The sequence below is a fragment of the Melozone crissalis genome, unplaced genomic scaffold (assembly GCF_028551555.1).
Source record: "Melozone crissalis strain CALT ecotype California unplaced genomic scaffold, PUWL_Pcris_2 ptg000107l_1, whole genome shotgun sequence".
Classification (NCBI taxonomy): Eukaryota; Metazoa; Chordata; class Aves; order Passeriformes; family Passerellidae; genus Melozone; species Melozone crissalis.
Window position 1 is genome coordinate 5018715 of NW_026535884.1, and position 20974 is coordinate 5039688.

General features: G+C 43.1%; 2 protein-coding genes across 9 annotated transcripts in view; both read right to left on the minus strand.

Moving 5' to 3' along the window:
- The window catches only part of KIF1B (kinesin family member 1B), a 75456-nt gene extending 63327 nt beyond the window's left edge, over positions 1 to 12129 (minus strand). For all 7 annotated transcript variants that reach the window (XM_054291826.1, XM_054291821.1, XM_054291824.1 and 4 more), the window contains exons 1-2: positions 11877 to 12129; positions 6659 to 6840 (exon numbers count right to left, since the gene is read on the minus strand). In XM_054291826.1, coding sequence (XP_054147801.1) covers positions 6659 to 6764 — 106 coding nt within the window. In that variant the 5' untranslated portion in view covers positions 6765 to 6840; positions 11877 to 12129. The remainder of the gene's footprint in view (positions 1 to 6658; positions 6841 to 11876) is intronic.
- Positions 12130 to 15693: 3564 nt separating this feature from the next.
- The window catches only part of UBE4B (ubiquitination factor E4B), a 32627-nt gene continuing 27346 nt past the window's right edge, over positions 15694 to 20974 (minus strand). For both annotated transcript variants that reach the window (XM_054291828.1, XM_054291829.1), the window contains 5 exons: positions 20804 to 20938; positions 20237 to 20428; positions 17888 to 18062; positions 17310 to 17456; positions 15694 to 16984 (listed from right to left, as the gene is read on the minus strand). In XM_054291828.1, coding sequence (XP_054147803.1) covers positions 16926 to 16984; positions 17310 to 17456; positions 17888 to 18062; positions 20237 to 20428; positions 20804 to 20938 — 708 coding nt within the window. In that variant the 3' untranslated portion in view covers positions 15694 to 16925. The remainder of the gene's footprint in view (positions 16985 to 17309; positions 17457 to 17887; positions 18063 to 20236; positions 20429 to 20803; positions 20939 to 20974) is intronic.

Here is a 20974-nt window from a genome sequence, read left to right on the forward strand (position 1 = left end):
TCTTGGGGAGCCAGGTCTTTTTCAGTTCACTACTTAAGTCAGTTTGGTCAGTTCTTAACAGTGGATGTCTCTGGAAGAATTTGTGTAGTGAATGAAAATATCCAATTCTTAAAGTATTTCCTATTTACAATTTACATTCTCTTTACTTCTACTTGCATACTAAAATGTGGCAGTTTATTTAAGCACTGGATAAAAAGAATCCCCTCTGGAGGCCTAGTTCTGTGTCAGTGAGCACTAATTCTGAAGGGGAAGCATTCTACATGGAGAATCACCACTGACAGACACTACTCAGGGTTTATTAGTAATACCCCTCTGCTATGGTTCCATACCACCTTCATAACATAATGTAGTCTAACTGCATTTAACATCAGCTGGAACACCCTAGTCATCATCCCACAGTCTCACTCCAGAACCAGCATTTGCATCTCTAGCATTTAAGGATGATTAAATGTTCATCTTCCCCTAGCTCCCCAAAGTCATCCTCTAATTTTTTTTAACAGTGCAGAATTAACACTTCAAGCTATTTTTATTCAATCATGAGAAAGGCTTTAGAAGGAAAATCAAGCACCAAAAAAAATCCACATTTTTATTTCTTCTCCAAAGAAATATTCCAGGCATGTACAAAACATATGAGCTGTCAATACTGCAGGGCATTCAGAGACAGTGACTAAGACAGACTTGTGGACACAGAAATCCCTAATGCCCCAAAACACAGAGAACTCTAATGCTCATATTGGTAAGAGGACAGTCATCAGAAGAGTTTGGGTAACCTCTGCTGTTGTGACCTCTTGGACTTGTCTTTCAAACCTCGACCACAAGAGCATTCAGGTGCCCTCCATGTGACACCATCTATCTCCCCACAAACAGCCTGGTTTGATAACACCCCCACCATGAATGCAGGGCAGTATTTTCATATTGACAAGCATTCATTTAGCTTGCACCACTAACAGGGATTTACAGACCAGAAAAACCAGGGAAGGGGTGAAGTGACATTCCTGCAATGCTGTTTATTTGCCCAAGACAGCCTCATCGTGCAAGACACCAGTAGAAAACACTAGAAACACTTAGGAGAAAAATAAACCAAACAAGCAAACCAAGAACACCAGGCTGTATGCTTTAAGAACCAATGCTTTTTGGCAGGCACAAGGCATCAGAAAGGCAATATGCTTATTTTTTGAGATATCTAAAATTATTGTTTTCATAAGACAGATTGCAAGTCAAAAGTATATCAATAAAAGAGACAGCTGAATTATTGATGAGGTTACCTTATTCCATGAACCTTTCAATAGTTTTGACTTTTGTATTACATTTCAAGTACTACTAATGTAGGCAAACATGCAATAAATCAAAAGCCTTTAAAGTGCAGTCCTGCTTTCCCACCCATTTCTAATTTGCCCCAGAACAACTGCATAAAGCAGCACATATCTTAAAAGAAAAGAAGAAAAGGAAAGAAAAAGCCAAAACAAAGGAGAAATTAAAATTAGATGTTTCTGTATTAGGTTTTTTGGGTTGTTTTTTGTTTTTAATTTAAACACCTAAGTCTAGGTCAGAAGTTTATACACCTTAGGGAGAAAAAAAAACCCAAAGAACAAAACAATATTAGAAGAAATACACTTTTTTTTTTCCCTACAACCTCTACAAATTAACTCCAGAATGTCTTACCAAGGTTTTGTGATGCCAAGGATGCCTGGATGAGAAGCTGACAGCCATATGTCCACAGCAGCAGATGGGATTATTGTCACTGGCAGATGGGACCACTCCACTAGGCCTATTTTTATTAAACATCCAATACCTTCAGCAGCCACAGAGGAACCTGCCAGCATTACTGAAACACAGAACTATTGCTGAGCTAAAATCCCCACAGGTAATTGCCAGTGCTGTGGGAGGATTCAGGTGCACTCAGCCCTTCCAAGCTACCCTGGGCTGTGCAGGGGCACCTTTGCACTGGGGTCCTTTAGGACAAACCACAACACACAAGAATCACAGATGAGCTGTACTTTGAGAACTTTGGTTTGCTCTGTCACTTGCACATACAAGATGCTAAACCCTATTTTCATTCATCTAGTGCACAATTAATTGCAACACATATTCCAAGTAGGGTACTTCCTTACTTCCTTGTTTTATTTGTTTCATGTTTTACACACATATTTAGATTTTTAAAAGAAAAAGCCTGCTGGGCTCCTTGCTAGTGATTAGTATCTCAATGCTGTCTTGTGGCTTGAATCTCTGCTTCAATTTCATTCATTTTTATTTATGCATTATTTACAAGCATTTACAGGCCAGATTATCAAATCACTTCCACCAAAAAAGATGCAAAACAAACAAACCAACCAACCAAAAAACCAAAACAAAACAAAAAATCCCTCAAACAAACAAAAGCTAAACCAGAAAAAGCACAATGCTCAGGGAGTCTTTAGGCACAGAACAGCTTCTTTTTTCAGCTCAATAACCCAAGGCAGCAGCTGCCAACGTTGTTTATATTTGTTATGTTTGAAAAGTCCGTACAAGAATGAGCACAAGAACTACTGACACACAAAACACTCTCAGATCTATAGCTCAGCTTTCATGTATTACACTGCAGAAGCTTTTTCCCACTCACTGCAAAAACTGTCATAAATTAACTGGACAGGAATAAGTAATTAATACATTGTGGGCAAGATGCATTGGTGTGAACCTTTCTGAAAAAAAACTGGAAAAAGCAGGAATTAAAGAGAAAACTTATTCAATCAAGATATGCAGAAAACCATGATCTATACTTTAATTATAAATTTCAAAAAGCCACTTTGAGTTTGGACATGACAAGCCACCTATTCAGTAATTTAAAGAATATACTCTTCAGATAAGAACTCCAAATGAAAGCATCCTTTCAGCCAACTGAATTCACTTGCTTAGCAGGTGCTTTTGAAAACAAAGTTTATGTTTCTTACGGTGATTTCTAAGTTATAATTATTTATAAAGAAGGCCTTTTCTGAAATTAATCTCACTCAGTTACTGTTTTGATGCAGTTTTTTAATCCCTAATTTCATGGTGGCATTACCTCTTCTTTGGAAAGTATTTTGCATTCCCAAGTTAACATAAATAGAAGAATTTTACAGCTCCTGCCGTGTCCTGTCTCTAAGATTCCTCCATTACCTTCCCTTCCCTTACCCCCCTTCTCCCCTGTCCACTGAAAACTCCTGGCAGTATCATTCAAATGGATCCCATCTGCAAATAGGTATGATCTGAGCAGCACTGGCCTTGTGCCAGATTGCAGCCCCTTCATGCACTCGGCACACGTGACTGCAGCTCAACTGCACAACCTCAGTTTTGAAACGCATATTTAAGACAAAGACTGACAATTTAAGTGCAAAATTCACAATAGCAGAACAGAAAAAAAACCAAACAAAAAATATGTTCAAATACTGATTTCAAAATTTCCATATTTTGCATCCTTCCAGAAGAAAAACAAAATTACTCCCAATTACTCACAGTAAGTGTCCTTAACATTATGGGTTAAAGATCTTCGTACAAATTCTCTTTTTCTGAGATTAGGACATACCTAGAACTGTATTCAGCTGCATTGTCATTTTTAAACAGTGAAAAATGATAGAAACAGACCTACTGTGGATCTGGATTAAAGGTCTTGATCTCCTAAGAGGAAATGACATTAAAGCCAGATAGGGTAACAAGTAAATTCTGCAGGAGTGCACAAGCAAATCATGTTGTTTTGCTTCTAAGGCAAAGAACTGTGTAACAAAATTGAGCATAAGCTTTCTAACCCAGAGGGATATTTTGCTTTGCTGGCAAGCACCCCGTGAATGACAGGCAATCCCCAAAGCCATAAACAGCCAAATTCACACAAAAACTGTCCAACAAAACAGCATGACAGGCAACAATCCTGGTGGCATTCTGCCTTCAAGAAACTACTTCATTATGTATGTTAAAAAACACTCCTTTTTCACACATTCATCTAAAATTATTTATTTATAAAGTACACCTGTCATACTCTTTATTATCTGCATTTTTGCACAGTTTTCCTTAACGCAATCCTGAGCACTTTGCCTCAGTTTCACTGTAATGCAGTAGTCTCTGCCAGTACATTTACAAAACTCAGACTTGGACAAAGTTTAAATGCAGGATTTGCAGAATAGCTTGGTCAATCAATACATACAGAATTAAAGTTCAAGTAACTGTCAAAATCCCTTCTTAGCTATCAGACTTCACACAGTCTCATCAATCCGGTGTCACGACAGTCCATTAGGCTTTAATTCCAAGATAAGGGAACTTTAAATGCCTTGGAGGCTTAAAATAGTCACTACTCAGTGTATCACCATCCTCTCAGGTTTGCCTCCTGTCAACTTGATCAGTGCACAAGTGAAAAAATAACCTTCTCAGAGGCAAGATATCTAGACCTTGATCACTTCACTGGCACGTCTGAAAGTGTGAAGCAGGAACTCCTTAGTCTAGAATTACTACTAAATTCCCTTTCTTTTCAAATTGCTGCATCAGATATGAGTCTCAGATACACTAATTTCACTTCATGTGCTCAGCTTTTAGTCAGCAAGTTCAGACCTTAATAATGAGGAGTTCAATAATGAAACTGTGGGGCTGCAAAAATCTGAGCATCATGAAAATGAAAGAATCTTTGGCAGGACAGCAGTTATGCCCCCCCCAAATCTAACACATAACCTAAAAGCACACCAGCTGAGGAATTTCAGATGGAAGTTGTGTGCTGGACAACTTGGTTAGGAAGATTCTTTGGAGAGAAGATTTCTGCTGGTTTTTTCCCCCACCAAACAATGCCTTATTCATATCCTTTATTATACAATCCTCTTCTGTTCAAACTACTCCTCTGTCCACTGCTTTCTTGTATTTCTGCTCTAAGAGGGAAATACAGGGAAAAAATATCCCACAGACTGTAACAATGTTTAACTATCACAACTGATGATTCCTTTCCACAGTCTGTAATGTCTCCATGACTTAAACCCGACCATCTGTCACATCACCAGCCTGACCAGAGCCACAGCATCCAAATACAAGGCTGCACATTAGAGCACTTCAGAGTATAAAACACAGCAAAAGAAGTCATTTCTGTAAAGATATTTCCAATTAGATATATCTGAAGTATTTTTCTCCTCTGGAAGGCTGATGCAGCTTGTTGGAAACTCATTGTAGTGCAGCTCCAGTGTTCAGAAACAGAACCAGTGTCTGGCCCAGGCCACAGCTGCAGCTCAGCCAAACAATCTGCCAGACACTGACTGCTCACCCCTGCTGCTGTGCCACAAACAAGGTGCTTCCACAGGCTCCTGCAATTCAAACACCTTAAACACCTAAAATTACTGCTGTGATGACTGCAGGAAAAAAAGCTGTTACAGAGGTTCCCAGTGGTGCTGCTGGAGCCCAGAGCTTGGTGGCATTTCCATAACAAATGTCCTCTAATGAAGTTTACAGTTCTTGCACTCTACACTGCATTCAATGATGGGATACATGCACCTGTTCTACATGAGATGACTTCAAACCCCTCCCACCCCTACCTTAAATGGAAGTTTTGAAATCCAATCACAAAAAAGCTCCTTTGGGTAGCATTGCACGTAAGGTCTAAAGATAAGAACTTTCTGCACTAAAAACAAGCTCTCTTCTCTATGACACCTCTCTTCCAATGAAACCATAAACACTATATAATTTCAGTGAACACAACCAGGATTTAAATTCCATTGCAGAAGCACAAGCAGGCTGACGTACAACCTTGGCTAAAAAAAAAGGGAGAGGCCTGTATGAAACCTCCTTTGTGTTAACAGGCATGAGTAAACACTCAAGTAATCAGACAGCGAAATAACTCAGTGCTCTTGGAGTGCTGCTTTCTTCAGCTGCAGACAAGATGGCTCTACTTGATTACCTAAAAATGAAAAAGTGCCCCATGAGGAGCAGTTTATGGGCAGAGCTGTTGGTCTGCAGGTGAGGAGTGACACTCCCTCAAGTGCTGTCAATACTGCCCTGACCTCAAGTATGAAAAACAACCCAACAACCAAAAAAGGTGTGCCCACACACAGTTTCCCACAGAACAGTGTTCTCCAAATTACACTCACAACAATTATATAGGAAGCTTAACACTTCTAATTGGTTAGAAAAGAAGATGATTCTACGTAGTCTGTTATTTTGTTGTTGTTTAGACATCTGCTCTGGAAACATAAAACTTGATACCCTTTTCATCTCAGCTTTCTCACCCAAATGATGTTCTTAACCAAAAGCACACAGTGCAGAATAAGCACACCAAAAACTAAAGCACCAGATCCAAGCAGGACTTATACCCCCACAGTTATCAAGTGGTGGTGTGCAATGTATCCCTCTATCTGTCTAGCCACATGATGTTCCCAAACATTGAAGTCACAAAAAGGTTTTCACTTTGGTACTCCAATCCTTCTGTAGAATTTTCAAATCAGCAGAAGCAAACACCGTGAACAACTCCATAAAAATCAAGATATTTGTGATTTAGACTTTCTAGTCACATTCAGAGATAATCTAGTTTGTAACGACAGCCTCAGAAAAGCAGAATAACTAAAAGATTAATTCTAGATGACACAATGATACAGTTCTCAGTCTGACAGAAGAAAATATTTAAGTCAAATATTTTAGTTTGGGAACAGAGAAAGACTCCCTTACAAGACTAAATTACACTTACTGGTGGAATTGCCTTGCATCTGGATGATACATTTGGACTCCTTGCTGGTTTCTCGGGAGTTGAAGGGCCGGACACGAACAGCCACCTTCACCGAAGCCCCCGACATCCTGGCTGCTGGCAGCACCCTCAAGGAATTGAAAGTGATCAAGAGCCTTGCAAGTTATCCTTCCTGTTGGTGTTTTCTAAGGAGAAAAATATCATTTAGTTATTTACAGCTATTGTGTTCAAGATGTTGATAAAATGAGCAAGGTTCAAAGTTACTTCACAAATGCAATTTCTGCTTTGCAGATCACCCTCCCTTACCCCCAAAAGGTGTCACTTCAAAGCCAGAACTGGAAATACATTTATCAGCACCTGTTCACTGTCTCCCTAGTCAAAAGTTTCTGTCACCTGAAGCAGTTCTTTCGAAGTGTACAAATATTTGGTTTTCATACAATTTCATACATTTCTTTTCTGGAAGAAAACCAATACTTGGTTTTCTTCCAGAAAGTAAGGATGCCAATACCAAAATAAATATCTGGTTACAACATGTGTTAGGCTTAACCTAACAAAGATAATTTTAGCAGTAAAGACACAGCTACTTAAATTTCATCATGAGGCAATGCCCATGTACCCCATACCCAGGCTCTCACACTGCCAATCCTTGCTGCCACAATGCTTTAGCAATAATATTAAAACTAACTCAAGTGTCATGGGCCACAGCACACTGACTTTCAATAGATATGACTCCAGAGAAAAGGGTGTACCCTTAAAGAAGCCCTTGCAGTCCTGGGAAAGTCCTCTTCTGGAAGGAAATAACAACTCATCAACTACTTGTGTATCTGCTGATTAAAGGACACACTGTAAGGAAGAGGAGGAATCAAGAATTGTTACCTTCAGGGTAAATATTACTATCTATGTTCAGGCAAATGTCCACCATTAAATTCATCTCCACTATCAAAATACTTGCTCAAATCCTACCACACCTAAATGATGGAGCACTTTTGTTGCAAGGAACTATCCCTGACACCCACTATCCAAACTTCAAGGCATGTCTGAGACAGTGCTGGAATGCAGGTTTACAGAAGATTGGTTTGTTTGTATTGGTGTCAACCAGCCTTTTCCATTAGACAAAGGTTTTCAGTCAGCCCACTACTGAGCAGTCCAGCTTCCTGCCACAGGACACGGTCAGTACTGAGTCCAACAGCCCCAAAAAGCAAGGAGATTCAAAGAATAAATCCCACTAAAAAGCCCCTACCCTTGGCTAGGAAAGGTTCCATGGCAGACATACAGAACATGGATGACTATAGTGAGAAAACATTATTTATGTTTGATTTAACCTTATATGCTAAATATCTGCTATGGCCACTGCTGAAGAGAGGATTCAGAGCTGGACTGATCCTTGGTCTGACTCAATGCAGGCATTTCTATCTGGAACCTGACTTACCCTGGGCAGAACTCAACTCTGCTCAGCCATGCACCCAGGATTCCTGACATCCTCTCTGGTTATTAACACAGCACGGATCTGGTGAAGCGCTCATTTCAGGGTTGTGATCACAGAAGTACAAAAATTACTAGCAGGTCTAAAGCAGAAGCATTTCAGCTCTAAAGTAAGTCCCACACCTGGTAAAAGTACTTATACATGCTTAATTCAAGTTGTGACACATTTTCCCACAGTACAAGAAGTCTTTAATAAAACTGCAAAACTTCATTAATGCCATCACATGGTGAAGGCAGAAATTAAATTACTCCCCCAAGTAGAAGCAATTTAAAGTATTCCTTATTTTCAAAGGTACCTGAGGTATCTCATCAGACTAGAAGAATGTCTTTAGGAGCAGGCCAGCTGAATCTCAATGTCATTGGTACAGCAAACTGGTTGAACAATGATTAATGACACAGCCACACCACCAGCTCGGGGTCAGAATGGAATTTTAAAAAGCTTCACTAAACTCCTGAACGTAGAATAGAGCAGAAAAGTACTGGGAATGAATTCACACGATGTTCTGGGGTGTTCTACAGACTGCTCCTCTCCCTCTTGCACAGAGGCGCCTACTTTTGTGTGGAACAAAGTATCAAACACAGAGCTTTGTTACCAACTTCTGCCCCCAGAATCCAGCCCGTGGCTTCGGCTCTCCCTCCCTAAGCGGCCCTTGCACCATTCCCTGAGCCCTCCCAGCACAGCCAAGGGACAAGGCTAATCCCAACACAACCCTCAGCTATTATTCAACTGACCCTGACACTGCTGCTAGGAACAGCAATGTCACTGTGCACGGCCACGCAGCAGCCTGTTTATGAAACACTATTTAACAATCTGGCAGGTGCAAAACGGCCATTTTTTGTCAAGTTCACAGTGACACAATTTACTTTGTCCAGTGTGTTCTTATAACACTGTTTATGAAATGTAGGGGGCTTATCTTCCCTTCTTACTGTGGAGTACTACAAAGAATTTTTTACTGATGTTTTCATAAAAACACCTCTCAGAACACTGCATTAATTTCTGCAGATATATCTGGGAAGCTGACAAACAGAGGGTGGGATGAAAGAATCATCCACTTATATATATATATATATATATATATATGTATATATATGTGTTCTCAAGTACCTCTTAGCATCATATGCACAATAAGAAAGCAAGAAAATCACATTTCCAGAGACTCCATATGCACTAGGTAAATGACAGACTTGTCTGAAACACAACTGTGAAGAGATTCTCAAAGAGCAGATCACAAAATCACCTGCAACATGAAAATTTACCTGCTGGACTTCTGCAGTTACCAATTTTTCCCAACCCTAACTTCTGTGCTGACGGAAAATTAAATGTGGTATAATTTTAAATCTCTTTTGTTCTCAACTCTGCTATTTTTCATAGCTGAAGTAAGCAAAACACCTACTCATATTTGCACATGGATTTCAGATGTTTTGAATATCAATTCACTATGCAAGATTTAATTTTCATTAGTAAGAAAATTGACCAAAACCAATATAATTTGCCAAGCTTTCCATACATTTAAGCTGTTGGGGTTTTGAGGGGCTTTTCCACTTACCAGTTATCTTAACTGGTCACAGCAATTTATAAAAGTAGCATTGCCCTCATCACATAGAATGGTAAAATAAAGCAAAATGAGCCCCAAGTTACACAGCATCACAGATAATAGACTGCAACTGGTTTTTCAGGGCTCACATTTACCAGTAGTACCACTTCCTACTACTACAAAATGCTGACTACAGAGTGGAAACATAACTTGAAAAGAGAAAACCAAAATATGCAATCCAGTTTGTGGTACAGATTTAGAAGAACAATATTCTTACAAGACGACTTTTTTTTAATGTTCATTATAGGCTTGGAGGCTGCCATCCATGCTAGAATGAATCATCTCCCTGATGTTTTGGAAGGAATCTACTAGCTGTGTCTCTTTTAATGTTCAGCCTGCACGAATCCAGTCATGAACCAAGGAGGGAACTGCGTGTGTGTCTCTGAGGTGATCTACCACTGGCTCCAAAACAGGTGGCACATGACATTTGAGTTGTTTAGTGATCTTCACCAGCAAAAAGCAAACCCTACATCCTAGTTTTACACCTATTTGAAACTAAAGATACTCACTCTGTAAGTCCTACAGTGAGATTTTAATATTAAAAGGTGTCATTAAAAGAAATCATCTAAATATCTTGTCTGTTTACTGGTATTCAAGCTGACAAACCCAACTGTGTTGATGAATCACCCTTCACAGGCTCAACTAGATCTGGGCTTTCCCAAAAATATCCGAATAAACATTAAGACTTGAATACTTGGATGTATCTGAAAGTTTTGGCAAACCAGTTTTCATGCAATGTCAAAATACAAACACATTGCTGTTTATTTAAGTAAAGTTCCAAGCAGAACAGGGATTTAGATTCAAATTATTATTTACACATGCAGAGAAGTCTGCAGCAAGCTCGAAGTGGTTACAAAACAATGTCCAAAATCTATATCTCTGCATTCAACAAAAAAATCCACCCAAACCCACCACATATCACAAACAAAGAAGAATCACTTTTTATTTAAGAGAACCAGTCATACACCAGATAACTGTGTCATAGCTGCATATCACAGAATGTGCTAACTTTGAAACAAAAAAATGGCTTGTAACTTAATCAGTGCAAGAGCTCTGAAGAAATAAAACAAGGACAGAGATTAGCACACGGAAAGTTGGCAAAACAGCTGCTTGGGGCAGCAGGCGTATCTGAACAAGGGGCCCCAGCAGAGCCAATTTTAGGTGCCGCATGAAGCTCGGGCAGTGCTGACAGCGTGATCCCTCAGCTGAACTCACACACACGCTCTGCTATATCTGGACCAGGTGGAGATGCCAGATCGAACAGTGCTGCAGAACTTGGCGAGGCACTGAAACCCGATCACATGCACACATGGCTATTTACCAACACCGGATTGTGCAACAGCAAAAAGAACTGAGCTCAGAAGGAGCTGGAAGCAAACAGAAATATCGTTTTGAATTTAGAATTTGGTATGAACGTATTTACATTCCGGAAGGCAGACATAAATTCATCATCTGCTGCTGGCGGGTTCTCCAGCGCGGGCGCTGCCCCCATTGCGGCGGCGGCCCCAGCGCCGGGCCCGCTCCGCCGCCCCCCGCCCGGGCACGGGCACTGCCGGCTCATCGTGCCAACATGGCTGCCTGGGCCGCGCCGAGCCGAGCCGAGCCGAGCCGGGCCGGGCCGGGAGCCGCTGCCGCACCCCGCACCCCGCACCGCCTCCCGGGCCGGCGCTGCCGCCTCCGCCCCATCCGAGCCGCAGAGGGGAGCGGGGCGGCGGAACGCGGCACGGCGGGCGGCATCCAGCCCATGGGAAAGCGGGGGAGCGGCCGCCCGAGGAAAAAGGAAGGAGGGAGAGGAAGGGAAGGAAGAAAGGGAAGGGAGGGAGGGAAGCGTCCCGGGGGACGAGGAGATGGCATCGGGCAGATGGCAAGGCCGAGCGGGGCCCCACGCCCTTGCGCCGCTGCCCTGACAGCTCCAAGGTATCCAGTGCTATGCATCCATCCATCCACCCACCCACCCATCTATCCGTCCATCCCCCCCCCGCTCCCGGCCTCAGCCCTACGCGGGGCCCCTCAGATGCGCACGGCAGCATCGCCGCCTCCCCCTCCGCATTACGGCATCAGCCCCCCACCCCCGCCCCGCTCCGGCCCCGCCAGCGCGGCCCCCTCAGTGCCTCCTCAGCGCCCCCTCAGCGCGGCCCCCTCACCTGGCGCGGGGTGTCCGCGGGACGCGGGCGGTGCGGCGTCAGCAGCCGGCGGGGCAGCGCAGCGACAAAAACCCGGCCATCCCCATCGCCGCCTCCACCGAGGCCTGGAGACCTCCCCGCTGCCGAGAACGGAGCGGGAAGGGCGAGGGAGGGAACGGAGGGAGGGGAGAAAGGGAGGGAGGAGAGCGAGGCCGGCCGGGAGGAACGGGCGCCGCGCTCGCCCCAGCGCCGCTCCCGCACTGCCGGAGCGCGGGGGGAGCGCCCCGCTCCGCCAATCACCGGCCGCCGCCCCGCCCCCTCGGCCGGCCCGCCAATGGCGCTCCGCAGAGCCCGCGAGCGCCCGCCCCCGCCCTGTCAATCACAGCCGCCAGCGCCGCCTGTCCGTGCCTGGCCGCAGCGGCACCGCCCTCCGAACCGAGCCATCCGCCGCGCAGCGGGGGCGCGGGGAGGCGGCCCCTCGCCCGCTCCAGCCAATCAGAACCCGCGATGCAAATCACGTCTGCGCCCTCGGAGCCTATCGGGAGCGGGGCCGCAGCACCGCCCGCCGCGCTGTGTCCGTGCGCGCCGCGGGCCGTGAGGGGCGGTGGGCCCGGAGCGCGGGGCCTGCGGGCTGTGTGGGCAAGCGAGATAAAACCGGCTGGGACACCGCGGGTGTGCGGGAAAACGGGATAAAACCGGCTGGGACACTGCGGGTGTGCGGGAAAACGGGATAAAATCTCGCTCTGGGAACGCGGTCTGAGGTAGCGAATTCCCCATCTCCCGACTCCCTGTGATTCAGTGGGATTTGCATCCTAAACTGGGCCTAAAGGCGATGCTCAGAGGGGAGGGATTAGTAATCCTCCGTCCCTCCCTTCAAAACGTTTCTTGGGCAGCCCGAGTCTTATTTTTAGACCTCATAATGTATTTTTAGGCAAACGATTAAATTTAGTCAATGATGCTGTATTAACTCTCATGCTTTTAATAATTTCATGCATATTCTCATAGGAAAATGTTATTTTTGTGGCAATAGTTCAGCTTTAAGTTCCTCCCTATCGTTAGTAATTTGGGAATTCCTGCTGTTAGAAACTGGCTCATGTTTAAGCTTATAAGCACCTTAAAGGAAATCACTTTACATGAAATGCCTTAATTACATATGTTTCATACACCATCATATACAAATTGGATTTAAGATGTTCAGGAGAACATTCAGGACCTGAGATTTCTAGTTTCAGAACAAGGTTTGTTTCTGTTCACAGCCTCCTGGCTATTAGCTATGTTAACCTCAGCTCTGTCCCTTCTGTTCCCCTTAAGGATCGGATCTTTGGCAGAAGTTATTTTTTTACTTTTGTGAAAAGTGACTGTTTCCCCTCGCCAGTCTCATCTGCAGTTATGGCAACAGATGCAGAAGCCCAACAATACAGGAGGCTTAGGGAAATATTGCCACAGAAACAACAAATCAAAAATAGGTGGCTTTCCTGTGTCCTAGAAAATACCATTATTTGAACTTGGAATACTTCCTATTGATGGGGCACATAATTTAATGGTGGTTTTAGGGTGGGGTAACTGTGCTAACTCCTACCTAGCTCTTTGGAGAATTAGGTCAGCCATTCTCTGAAAAGAAAAGGGCAAGAACACCTCAAAAAAAAACTCAAACCAGTTTCAAAATCTGCAAACTGCCCAGACACTGTGTGCGTGCTGTAACCCCCACGGCAATAGACACTGTGATTAATTTGACTCGAGCACAGTTTGTGCAGTGTCCCTGGGAACAGCAGCTCCTGCCCCAGCCCCATGCCCAAGTTTGGGGAGTGCTCACCCGGAGCCTGAACGCTTCCCTTGGTCACAGAGCCCTGAAACAGTCGGCTACAAACAGCCAGAGCATGCCAAGATGGAAAACGGGGCATGAATGCAGCCATTTCTTGCATTTATTGGTGCAGAGGAAATGACTCCAGGGACTGAGGCACACCATGAAGCGGGGAGCAGGGCACAGGGGCACACGGTGACACTGCTGCAGCGCTCCTCACTGCCACTGTGCTATTCACAGCTCAGCTGCCCTCGCTGTCAGCAGGGCAGAGCTGACAGAGATGTAAATTGGGCCATTACATAAGTATAAATTGTGATACAATAGAATCAATTGTCCTGAATTGTGTTGCTACAGCATCAGCGCTTGCCCCAGGAACTTCTCCAGTCTCCGGTGTAGATCTGGAGGACAGGGAGGGAGCAGTGATTCTCGATAAATTCCAAGGAAAGCTCACTCTGTAACAGCAGCATGAGTTAGCCATTGCTGGGGTAAACCATTCCAGTTCAGAGATGTTTACATTCTGCACACACAGGGACGTGTCAAATGTAAATCCCTCCACTGACAGTTTATAAACTCTATTGCAGTGAGGTTACAGTTGGATTGAAAAAGGTAAATGACATTAGTGAGGGGAAGAGAAATCACCAAAACCTGCAGGTGGCATTTAATTAACTAAACTAAGAATTGTCCCACAACCCATATGCTTTTGTGGGAAACTGATTTTTAATCCAGCTTCAGCTTTGCTTTTCAGTCACTCAAATGTCCTCTACCCACTGAAAGACAGGGGTTTGATTCACTTTTGTGGCCAGACACAATAGAATGGCACTGCAACAGCTTGTATTAAAATACATTTCATTATTCAGCTCACAACTGCAGAATTTGTGAGAACACTTGTCTGAGCTCACACCTTTGAAACACGTGATACTTGTTGCCCAGATAAAATTGTTTTGGCCACTTATGTCAAGCCTGTGTGTCTTGTGCAATATCTGCATTGACATGTTTTCAAATGATAGATGTATGCCATAATTAGACAAAACATTTCAGTAATGCACTTTGCTATTTATATTCCTCAGGTCACAGTCTGACACAATGGCAGAATAAATATAAATTCAGATTCTGAAGGGCATTGTGTTGATTAAAACATCCCACACCAAACGTAAATATTTCTATTTCCTCATGGCAAAACCCAAAACTATAAAATCTTCATTTTATCATCTATCAATAGAGGCAATATATGGTACTGACTTGCAGAGAAGAACCATAATGTGAAGCCATAGATAATCATCCTCCAGTAAAAACACATATTCACTACTGAACAGTTGTCCTTCATCAAAAAAAAGTATAAACTCAGGGATGGTCCGAGATTCATGCAAAAATCCTCAGTAATAAGGGGACAGCTGAACATGTAAGAGTTTTCTGTATATAGAAAGAAAGAAGCAAACACACAGCTCAGCACAACCTGTAACACACCAGAATCTGTGCTGGGTCTGGCTGCCTGGCTGGGGCCTGCAGGTGAAAGCAGAGCAGGCTCTGATCTGGGACTTACTGAAGAGGGGAATTTGAATTTGGGGAAGCAGTGAAGGTTATAACTATGAAACCAACAAAAAGCTTCTCAAAGCAGACAGAAGCTTTGCAGTCTTCTCCCATCCTTGCAGAGAAGAAATACAAGTTCATGCTCTAAGAGGAAGCACCACTAAAAACCCACAAACGAACAAAAAATACAGCCCCAACTGCACCTTCCCATTTTGTAATTTGGAGTTATTTGCACACCTAAAAGGTCAATGCTGGATTCTGTACAAACTCACCAAAACTCCCCTTGGAGCTGTCACCAGCTGTCACCAGCTATGAATAGGTGCTCAGTGGCACCTGCTTGGGAACGTTCCTGAGTTTAAAGGATTACTGATATCTGTGTGCACAGAAATTTTCCACATAATTTACTAAGTTCTCTACAGATCCTAAATGACTGTCAGCAAACCTGAACAAAGACACCCAATCATTTGTAATTTTTATATTTTCACTGACACAAGAAGGACCAAGGAAACATTCTGTGCGAGTGTGTATCATTTATTGTAGTTCAAGAGAGTCAGGAATTGAACAGAAGACATGGCGAAAAACAAAAAAAAGAAAAACAACCTTTTTTTTTCCAACTTAATTTTAAAACACTGTGGTTTCAAATCCTTTTTAAAAAGGAAATTCAAGTATCATATGCAGGGGGCAGTAATATAAAAATGTTTGTGAATTTTTTTTTTATTTAAAAACGTAATTCTACATTTCCTGCACCCTTTCTGCTTTGGTAAGGCCAAGCCATGGATACAAATTGGTAAGCAACATAAAAAATGACCCCTGCCCCAAACTGCAGCCTCCAAGGATAAAAGTATCTGCTCTCTGCGGACAAGCCCCAATGGCTCAGAACTGTCAGTTAGCATTGATCTGCAGCATTGAAAGAATGTATTTTATTTTTTTTAAAGTCACTGAAATCCTGGTATTCCCAAGCATCTCATTCATGGCAGCTGTTTTAACACATTTCTATCTCAAGGCTTTTCACAAGTACCAGAGCATCTTGATCAACATAAAGGAAAGGGACATCTCAAGGAAAGGAAATTAAAATCCACGTGTGAAGTCTTCACTTTTTTGAAATTATCCTTGTGTCTAACACCAATTAAAAACCAAATAGGCAAATATGTGTAATATAAAAATACGATCCCAAGATGAACACTTTGTTGCAGGCACAGTTATCGCACAAAATATGTTCTTTTAAGGGCAGGGGAATGATTTTGATTTTCACAGGGTTTGTATTTTTTTTGCATTACAGAAGAAAAAGACAGCAGTGCAGGTTGATGGGTGGAACAGAAAGAAAGGAAGGGAAAGAGAAAAAAGTTACTTTAGCAGCAAAATGTCCAAGGTTCTAACCACAATCAAATTAACGGATATCTGGCGGTAAAAAACAAGGTTGAAGGGATGCTGCCCTGATCCATTCGTCTTTGCTAAAATAATTCAGCTGTAAAAACTCCAAAATGTGACATATTGGAGGACAGTTTTGTAACATAAGTAACTTCCTAGCTTGTCCTCCGTGTTATTGACCATCGTTATCATTTAAATATATGTACAAGAATGAAGCTGCTTTTCTCCTCATCCACATGCTCCTGTGGTCACTATGAATCAGTGCCGTGGGCGTGCCAATCCATCAACAGCTCCAGGTGTGGCTGCTGCTCTCCTGCCAGAACAGCCCACACCCTGCTCTGCCCACTGGTGGTGGCGTGCACTGCAAGGGAATTTCAATGGTCATTCTGCTTGTCTCTCATCCAGGCTTGGATTTGCTCTTTAAGTTCTGGCACTAGTAAGGTAAAAAAAAAAAAAAAAGAAAAGAGAAAAAAGAATGATTAAATTACTTGGTAATAGTATTGTAAGAAAGTCCCTCATGACCAATAGCCATTTCCCATTTATACACCGTAGTGTTTTTCAGCCCAGCAGTTAAGAAAGCAAGGGTGTGAGGGTTATTTCCCCCCAGAAAAAGGGAAAGCAGAGGGAATGATCTTTTCTGTGCAAGCTGACATGAAAGAACTGTTACCTCTGCTGAGGCCTGAGCAGTGTGCTATCAAAGTGCAGACCTGCCCACAGGTGGCTGCCCCAGCCCCAGCAGGGCCAGCTGTCCCCTGTACCTGGTTCCAGCATGTTCTCCGTCAGCGTCTGACGGTTGAAGGGGTCGGTGGAGGAGTTGAGCAGGTGCCTCAGGATGATTGACCTGTCCATGATGGTTCCCGAGGGCAGCCTCACGGGGTCGGTCATCAGAGTGTCCATCAGGGGATCTGAGGGCACAAGGGTCTCCTCATCAAAGTCAGCAAACAGCCACAAACGTTATCTGCCCATCAACCCACAGTGCAAAACCAGTGCTCAGGGTCCCCAGGACAGTGCTAAGTTATAGAAAATGGTTAAATGGACATAAATCTTCATAGCACTTTCCCCTTTCTGACCTAAGCTTTCCCTACTGTCACCCTATTTTCAGCTGGGGGGGTGCTCTTTTCAAGTACATGTTAGCAAAGCATGGCAAGGACTGGACAGTACAATCCCAGGGAAATCTAAAAAAACTCTTAGCTCTGTATTTATTTAACTACATCATTGAAATACAGACAGATGCAAGGCTTCATAAACAATATACAGTTTCTATTAACATATGAATCAATGCAACAAACAAAATCCCTCTATCCTAGACAGGCAGAGTTTAGAGGACTCCACTTGCCTCTGAATTCATCCGGAGCATCGCTGTAATCAATCTCTGCACGGGCGTTCTTGGCAACAATTTCCTCCACTTTCTCTGCCAGCAGTTTGAATTTCTCTATTGCTATGGTAGACTTGATGCCAGCCTTCCTCATCTTGGAGATAACCTCCTCAAAGAGCTCTTTACTGTAGGACCTCTACAGGCAAAGCATAAAAAGACAACTTTGCTGAGTCGTAGTGTCCTTACATGCCATAAAAATAGTAAAGATATTTAATGCATTTTTAAAATGGTAGAAGAAAGGATCAATGAAACCTCAACCTTACATCAAAGCAAATAGTATGTAGGTAGCATTCATCTAGCACCAAAATGTCAACATTGGGGTAGACTTACAATTTTTTTTACCAGTCATCACCACTGTAGAACTATTAAGGCCAAAAAACAAAAAGGGCAACATCACCTAAAGAAAATGAGGAAGATGCTCAGAGAGGCTGACTATAACTATTAGAACTGTTTTGAGACAAAACATCTGTCTTGCCATTCTCCTGTCTGTATTCTTGTTCTCACAAGTCTTGGCTGAAAATATAGCATAAAATGAACTTCTTACCTTCTCTGATAATATGCAAGGCAGTACTGGGAAAGGAGTGATTCTTTCTCCTAATCCAAACAAGAACTAACAAAAAACCGACCCCACGAGGTTGCAAAAATAGTAAGACAGCTCAGAGAGAGTGAATGCTGGAAATCTGCCACCCAGGGCAGCAGGACTCTCCAGAGAGACCAAATGCAACTGAAGCAAGCATTACTTTCACGTGAAAAAGAAAGTTAGAGAAGAACTTTTGTAGCTGCCTGTGTTCTACAGAGACACCATTTTCTTTCAAGTTCACAATGTCATGTTTTGACATAATCCTTTTAATACAAAGTGTTATGCACTTTCCAGTGCAAGGTTGAATTATATGACAAAACAAAACACACTGAGTCTCACAGATTTCTATTTCCCTTGGGATTTTTAAAGCGTTCAACACAGCCCCACTGCTTTCATCTGCAGCAGCCTGCAGCAAGCAGTGCCACTCAGCAGGCAGGACACACAGTGCCCACCCAAACGCCTTCCTGTGCTCAGAGCGATGGCAACGTGCCCAGGCTCCATAAATGTTTGCAGATTCCCTCTCCTGCGTGCTGGGATTTGCAAATGGGACATCTCTCAAAATGCTTTAGAGAGATGCCACCATGATCAAGCAACTTTTTGTTTGTTTTGTTTTCTCTCCCAATACCAGTAGCCATTAACCAACCGCACATTTCCTTGGTGTTTCTTTCCTGTCACTGACAGTTTCCAAGAGACTGGTCACTCCCCCCACTCCTTTCTGATGAAGGGCCACTTTGTTAATTAAGCTTTTTTCCAGTTCTCACACCCGCAGGCTTCTTTCTTTTGAATCCCTACATCAGTCTGTGCATTTGCTGTGGCTGGCATGGATGCATGATGGAAAACAGTCTCATATACACTGAACAGCATAAAAATATTCATTATACACATACAAACACATAAGGTCTGTTTCGGATGTGTTACTGGTATTATCTGGAATGATCAGAACTTAAATAACTACAGAAAAACAATCCTGAGCTACCCCAATACTGCTGTTTCACAGACATGCAAACATCTTCACATGCTGTAAGCCAGCTTCCTCTAGAATCTCGAGTAGCTGCTGTCTCAAAAACATTTCTTGCCCTCTATATTTGAAAAGTTTGTATTGTAAGACACGGGCATGGACAGATGTGACTCAGCAGTTTGACAACTTTACAAGGACAGAGAGCTGCAATAGTTTATCTTGCTCCCAGTATTACCATGAGTTCAAAGGTGCTGTTAATTGTCTCATACATGCTGTGCTTTGTCAGTTTATTACAGAGCCATTTAATGAAGTGATTTCAGAGGGAATACAATTTGGAAACTGTTAACTAGTGAATGAACTTTCATTTGTTGAGGGAGGCACCTGGTCCCAGCTCTGCCTGTTTTGATGAGGAAAGGGGAGGGAGTCAAAACTCTGCCTCAGTTCTCCCACTTGCAAAGGGACAAAATATTTCTGCTAATTTACAACGAGGCTATAGGCAATAAGCACATCACACTCAGGAAATTTCCTATGCATGTGAAGTGCCATGGATATTTGTGTATGTTTACAGGTTTGCAAAGCACTGGGAACACCCATCTACAAAGAGCAGACAGAATATGAACAGAGATGATCTGCTGAAAGAAAACAAACTGCAGGGATGTAAGACAAACTGTCTGGCAGCACACAAGCAAGATGAAACGCTTCTAGAATGTTCTGCAAAGTCCTGTTTGTCCATAGAGCTTTTGCCCTTCTCCTTCATCGTCCTGGAGCTCACCTGATCATCAGCAATTGCCTTAGCAAAGCGAGCACAATCCAGCTGCAGATAAATGTCAGTCAGTTGGTCCAACAGCTTCTTTGGTTCAAACCCGTATTTCTCTGGGTTTTCAACTTTCAGGTCACGGCACTTGGGGCCACACAGTTGCTGTAAGTTAAAGTTCAACATAGCAGCCAGTCGTGGTCCAAGTTCCTGGGAAAGTGAAGTAAAACACAGATCACAGTGTGAGGGCAGTGATAAAGAAGGTTATCTCTAGAGTTGCACACAGCAAGATCAGGAATTATTAACTAATAAAATTTTCATTTGGTAGGCTTGCAGGAAGTGCCTGTTCTTTATGCATGCTTGCCATTAAAAAATGTCATGCAAACAGTTTCTGTCTGGAAGGATCACACCATCTCAGTGACTCAGGTAATGCTCTCAACATCAAATAACATCAACAGCAATTAGATTTTAATGAGCTAAAGAAAGGGGAGGAGAATGGAGACTAAGTGCTACCAAACATTCCCAGGTTATTATCCAGAGATGTTAGAGAAGCAGGGAACCAGCTTAAATCTGAGCAGGACTTACAGGTCTGAGAAAAGGCTTTTGGACCTGCTTGGTAAGGATATGGAACATATCAACAGTTTCAGTTGCCAGGGCGAGATATGAACGGGACACACGCTCATCCTGGGCCAGCTGCGACTGCCGGGCCTGCTGCTGATCCTGCAACACAAACACAGCATGCTACACGGCCATGGA